This window comes from Corvus brachyrhynchos, unplaced genomic scaffold (genome assembly GCF_000691975.1).
Source record: "Corvus brachyrhynchos isolate BGI_N302 unplaced genomic scaffold, ASM69197v1 scaffold48, whole genome shotgun sequence".
Taxonomy (NCBI): Eukaryota; Metazoa; Chordata; class Aves; order Passeriformes; family Corvidae; genus Corvus; species Corvus brachyrhynchos.
Window position 1 is genome coordinate 5,324,846 of NW_008240027.1, and position 5,545 is coordinate 5,330,390.

A 5,545-nucleotide genomic window follows, 5' to 3' on the forward strand; every position below is an offset into this window, starting at 1 on the left:
CAAGGAGTGAGACCCCAAGAAAGCTCCAGCCTCAGGGTGAAAGCTGAAGGCAGTTGGCAAAAGAGGAAAGAGGCAAGGTCTGTGATTTGTCAGGCAAAAGGTTCAAAGTCATCGCTCTCTGTATTGAGATGGTGCATATTTGTGTCCTGTCTGGCAGCTCGCTGGCTGCTGTTGTGCCTCCTGCAGGGGAGATAGCTCCTCTTACCCCCTTCTCTGTCTGCTCCCCCAGCCTCGCACCCCTTTTGCCATCAGCAGAGGAAGGAGTATTAGATCAGGGTAGCCGCTTGCAATTGCTGCCTGTGACTGTCTCTCTGTGCCTGTAGGATTCATGTGATGGCTGGGCGGGTTCCCCTGGGCACAGAGCGGGCTGCAGTGGCAGGTGAGATGGAAGCCACCTTCATTGAGAATCTCCGATATACTGCTGACCTCCTGGCCCAGGTAAGTGGGGAATGGGCCCTGCTTTGAGTGTGCAGCTCTTGGGATACCCAAGATGGAGAATACCCCACCAGCCTGGCATGGGGAAGTTACAATTACTGCTGCAGAGATGACAGGATGCTCCACAGGGTGACATTACTGTGTTACAGGAAGACATGATTGGACTGTTGGAGCCTATTAACAACCGCGTCACTGACCCTCGCTACTATCTGAACACCCCACACCATGGTAAGCCAGACACCAAGAGCCTCCTTCAGAGGAGGAGAAGGATCTCCAAAGTCTGAAAGGCAGGAGGTTGCCTCACCAGCAGGCAGATGCTGAGGGAGCACAGTTGATGAAGGGGGGTCCTGGGGCTTCTCTGCAAAGCTTCGACCCTGGGGGCAATGATCTCTCATTTCTTGTCCCCTTAGCTGCTGCCATCCTGGAGAAAGTGGGACGGCCCAACCTGAAGCTGCAACTGGTGAGTCAGCATTGAAGCTCTCCATGAGGGAAACCTGCACAGGTCCACAGGGGAGTTCTGGTGGCCATGGGCTTGTTATCCCCTCCTGGGGACAGGGGACAGGGACCATAGCACAGCTGTCCTTAACTGCTCACTGCTGAACAGCTGCACCCTCCATTTTCCTCTCCCCCCCAGGACCTCTTTCACTGCCAGATCATGGATGGCAATTTGTCACGCAACCTGGAGACGTACTTCCCACTCATCGGTAACGCCCTGCGCCTGGCCAGCTCCGCTGCAGCCACTGGGCAGGAGTTGCTTTGACAGGGGCCCTCCTACTCTAGGCTCTGCTGTAGCTGGCTGGGGGTGTGGGGCTACTCTTGGGTCACCTTGTCTCATGGCCAAAGAAGGCTGCAGGCAGGGCTGCCTTGGGCACGGCCTCTCCCCCCTTCTCTCCCTAGGTCATATCCAGATTGCACAGGTACCAGGGCGGCACGAGCCCGATAGCCCTGGGGAGTTGAACTTCCCCTACCTCTTCGAGCTCCTGGAGTCCCTTGGCTACACTGGCTACGTGGGGTGCGAGTATGCTCCGAAGGGTGAGTGGGCCTGCAGGTCTGAGCCCCATGGGCAGCTCCAAGCACAGACCACCTGGCTGGGTACTGTGTAAAGACAGGCAGGTCCTGGGGGGCGCAGGTAGTGGGTGTCAGTCCCTATCTGGGGATGAGAGCTCTGTCCTGAACAGAAGCTGCTCCAGCTTCTCCAGCTGCAGCAGGAGACCTTGTCTGTCACTGCAGGAGACACCCTGGAAGGTCTGGGCTGGCTGCGATCCTACTGGGAAAGCAGAGGGCTGCAGCACGGTGTGACCAACAAGGCAGCCAAGTGAAACTAGAAAACCATGAGAATAAAAGACAAAGCAATGGCTTAACAGAGGAGCACGTGTCTTCTCTAGGAGTATGGGAGTGTGGTGGGTGGGATGATTCCTAGAGCGAGGTTAGGAGCATCTATCTCATATTTCCCTTCCCCAGGCTCTACTGGGCCAGTCCAAGCTGTTGGACCCTCATCTACACAAGTACCACCTGCAGCATGTTAGATTTAGGGATGGCTCAGGCACACAAGAGAACTTTACTTTCCAGGCTGCAAGGGTGTCCAGGGAGAGGTTTCCAGTCTCCCCTAATAAGGGGAGCATTCCAGCTGGTGCCTGAAGTTGTGGGAAGAATGCTCTGGACTTCCAGGTACTGAAGTTCTTAACGGTGTTGCCAGTACCCAGCACTGACTCTGGAGCAGGGCTGCAAGTAAGGCAAGCCATCCTCTCCCAGGCTGTCCGATCCAAGGTAACAGGCTGGGTGGGGGCTGCCTGCCCATGGACACTCAAGGCTGACTGCCCTGCTGCTCCTGCTCCAGAGCAAGTGTCAGATTCCAAAGCAAACCCAGCCAGCCCCATAGTCAGGGCCACTCTGCATCCTCTACAGGCAGCTTTCCACAGCCTACAGTGACTGAGCAAGGATCTGGTTCAGTTTATTTCACAGATACACCAATGGCTCAAATGTACACCTCCATAAAACCTTCTGTGATCCAGTTCACCCTTCCTGTCCCATTTGTGCTCTCCTGAGGAAAGCAAAAGGCCAGTAGCAGTTTTCCTCACTGCCAGGAGCCCTGTGGTCAGGAGTCTTTCCTCCTAAAGCCAGAGCACTGTGCAGTGCTGCCCTGGGCAGAAGATGGTGCCACGTGTGCTCCTCAGTGCCTTCCCAGCAGGCAGAACTCACCTATGGATGCCAAAGCCATGTCCCTGAGAGTTGCTCTGCTTCAGCCAGGCTGTTGCAGCAGCCAAGTTCCTGCCCTTGCTGTTTGCTTCAAGGCCATTCATATCAAACCCACTGAAAACAGCACACGAGGGCCATACCAGCCAGCCAGCAATGAGGTGCACATCCCCTGGCTCCTCAAGTCAGTAGCCATGTGTGCCACTGGCAGTGCTGCCTGCAGTGCCCACGCACAGGTCCCCCCAGAGACCTGTTCTTCCCCATGGTCACCAATGGCATGGCTGTGCCGAGGTCGGAATCATTGCTCCAGGATGTGGGTGCCAGTGCTAGAGCAGGCCCGTCCACAGGTTGAAGCAGGCGGTGTTGATAACTGACTCCAGGTGATGGTATGTGGACACAAGCTGTGGCAGAGGACTCTCGCTGTTCTGGGGCTGCACTGGGAACGGCTCCCGGAAAACCACGGTGAGGCTCTGCCAAGAGGGAGGAGAGGGTCAGGAGACAGGATGCAGACAAGCACTGTGCAGTCCCTAGCCCAGGTGTGTGGACATTTCTTTGGCAGTGTTAGGAAAATACTGGGAGAAGTCCCAAAAATGCCAATGGCACAAAACTAGTGCCTCCTCCTGTGACAGAGCATGTTTGAGCCTCCTCCCAATTTTTCTGGTGGAAGTTTGATGCAAAGACTTGCCCACTCTGTCCCAGCTCTCATGCATCTGCAGTTACACCAGTCCTGGCAGCAGCCACAGGGGAGGAGGGGATCCTACTGCCTCCACAGTAATCGGAGCTTCCAGGGAAATTAGAGGGAAATTTCTTCTTCTAAGGCAAAGAGTAGGAGTGCAACAAATGGGGAAGAGGAGGAGATTAAATGTAATAACTGCAATCCTAAAAATAAATGCTGCCTGCTCCACTCCGATTTGTGACTGTACTGACAAGGCAGGGCAAGGGCAGAGGGGAGTAGGGAGCAGGCAGAGGTTGCAGGAGCTGAAGCAGAACAAAAATGTCAGTGACTCAGTGCACTTAGATCAGCATCATGGAGGCAAGACATAGGGACGGGATGTTCTCCAGAACTGAAATGCAGCACATCCAGTAGCCAGGATCCCTAACAAACTGGTAAAACCATGAGAAGAGCTGTGTAACTACAAAACAGCAAATGCACCACCATCGTTTAAGAGGGGAAAGGAAGTGATTTGTGAACCCAACTCCAGCAGCATGCAAGGCTTCAGAGCAGGCTGGGAGAGACAGAACCATGAGGGAAACACAGCTCAGTGTTACTAAAGTGATGTGCTAACACTAAAGTTCTCTTTGATAAGGTAACATTTCTAGACAAAGGAATCATGGTACATCTTATCTGAGATTCAGGAAGGATTTGATGTGGTGCCACATGGGAAATTTAGGTGAGCGGAAAAGATAGGAATTAGCTAAAAATTATAAGGTGAGAACATGGCAGTGCTGAAAGGGGAAAATAGCAGGCTGTAGAGAGGTCACAGAGTTCCTTCAGGACAGGCTTTGGGACTCACATTGCCTAGTACTTTAACAAGTCTGGTACAAAGATGAGTGTGCTGATAAAAAATTTGAGGCACTAATTCAAAAGAGGATTGGGATAATGCAAAAAAAAAACCAACAAAAAAACCTGAGAGAGTTTTGAGAGACCACAAGAATGGGATGAATGCTAAGCACAAAATACAATGTTATGAAAACAAAGGATTTCTGTTACAAAATGGGAGTCACTGGGAGAGGGGATGGAGGGCTGGGTATATCATATCAATGACCACAAGGTGACACTAAGACCATCAGGTGGCAGGAGGCACTGAGCAGCCTTCCAGCAAGCACCACCTCTTCTGTCTCTGCTACCTGCTTTTCAGATGGAGTGTGATTTATTTTATACAGTATCAGTTACTCTGCAGTCTGCAGAAGCCTTATCGTGGACTGAAGCCTCCTGTAGATCCCCTGCTCTCACATGGAGCTGCATTCCCTGTGACCCATCCTGTACCCTGCCTGGGAGCACAGCTGAAAGCAAAGTATTTTTACCATCAAGTTCAGTGAGGGGAAAGGTCCTTGCAGGTTTGCTGGGACCCTGACAGTGCAGGTCCCCTTCCTTTCTGCCCAGGTAGGAGCAGCCCACAGTACTGGTAGCCCCTCCCACCCAGACCCAGTGTGATCTGACTTTGGACTGAATACAGGACTGCTTAGCCTGGATAGAGAGACAGCTGAGAAAATGATCCAAAAGCAATCCTGTGAAGGAAAAGAGGATCAAGTGCTCACTGTTTTCTAATACAAGAACAAAGGGGCATCACACGGAAAGAACAGTAAGAGCTTCAAAATTAAGCCAAGGAAGTTCTTCACCTAGACTGCATCTGCCTCATGGAGCTGCAAGTCAGGGGAAATTGTGGATGCTAGAAATGAACCAAAGGAAATAAAGCTGTGGAGGGCTATTAAATAAATGCAAAGGCCACTTGTAGCTCAGGATGGGCCTAAGCTACCGATTTTCAGATGTTGGGACAGTATTTAAGAGAAGCATTACAAGCTTCTTGACCTGGTCATGTTCTCACGCACACCTACCCATGGCCACTGCTAGATCAATCTAGACAAATTCCTGGCCTGAGCCAACATAGCTGTTATTCTGTTCCCAAGGACTCACTGTTTTTCCTGAATGAGAATCGAGAAACACAAGAACGAAGCAATCTGTGAACTTCTGGTTGAGCACGACCTGTCAGGAGAGTCACAGAGCACGTTAGAGAGGAGCCAGTACAGAACCCAGGACAGGGACATGGGGACAGAGGCTGCAGGTGGGCAATGGGCTGTGTCTTACCAGATACTGGGTGCCAGTTTCAGCATTGTGGAAGTGCCGACAGCTCTGGGGAAAGCGGCTCAACAGCACCTTGATGAGGCTCTGGTACCAGGAGACTGTCAGAGTGAGGAA

At 52.2% G+C, this 5,545-nt stretch overlaps 2 protein-coding genes across 2 annotated transcripts in view; one reads left to right on the forward strand and one right to left on the reverse strand.

Annotated features, from left to right (window-relative positions):
• Window positions 1-320: 320 nt before the first annotated feature.
• On the forward strand, window positions 321-1,800 carry HYI (hydroxypyruvate isomerase (putative)). The gene is made up of 6 exons (XM_017743524.1): window positions 321-438; window positions 585-663; window positions 846-895; window positions 1,070-1,139; window positions 1,333-1,467; window positions 1,666-1,800. The coding sequence occupies exons 1-6, from the start codon at window positions 334-336 to the stop codon at window positions 1,752-1,754; spliced, it is 528 nt and encodes a 175-aa protein (XP_017599013.1). The 5' UTR covers window positions 321-333; the 3' UTR covers window positions 1,755-1,800.
• Window positions 1,801-2,361: 561 nt separating this feature from the next.
• SZT2 (seizure threshold 2 homolog (mouse)) overlaps window positions 2,362-5,545 on the reverse strand; it is a gene marked incomplete at its 5' end in the record, with an annotated part of 55,156 nt that continues 51,972 nt past the window's right edge. The window contains 3 exons of the mRNA XM_017743455.1: window positions 2,362-3,098; window positions 5,264-5,332; window positions 5,435-5,545. Of these exons, the coding sequence (XP_017598944.1) occupies window positions 2,955-3,098; window positions 5,264-5,332; window positions 5,435-5,545 (324 nt within the window). The remainder of the gene's footprint in view (window positions 3,099-5,263; window positions 5,333-5,434) is intronic.

Coding starts and splice junctions, on each gene's coding strand:
- HYI (XM_017743524.1), top strand. CDS start 334: ATGGCTGGGCGGGTTCCCCTGGGCACAGAGCGGGCTGCAGTGGCAGGT. Junction 664..845: donor TCTGAACACCCCACACCATG/GTAAGCCAGACA, acceptor TTGTCCCCTTAG/CTGCTGCCATCCTGGAGAAA. Junction 1,140..1,332: donor GACGTACTTCCCACTCATCG/GTAACGCCCTGC, acceptor TTCTCTCCCTAG/GTCATATCCAGATTGCACAG.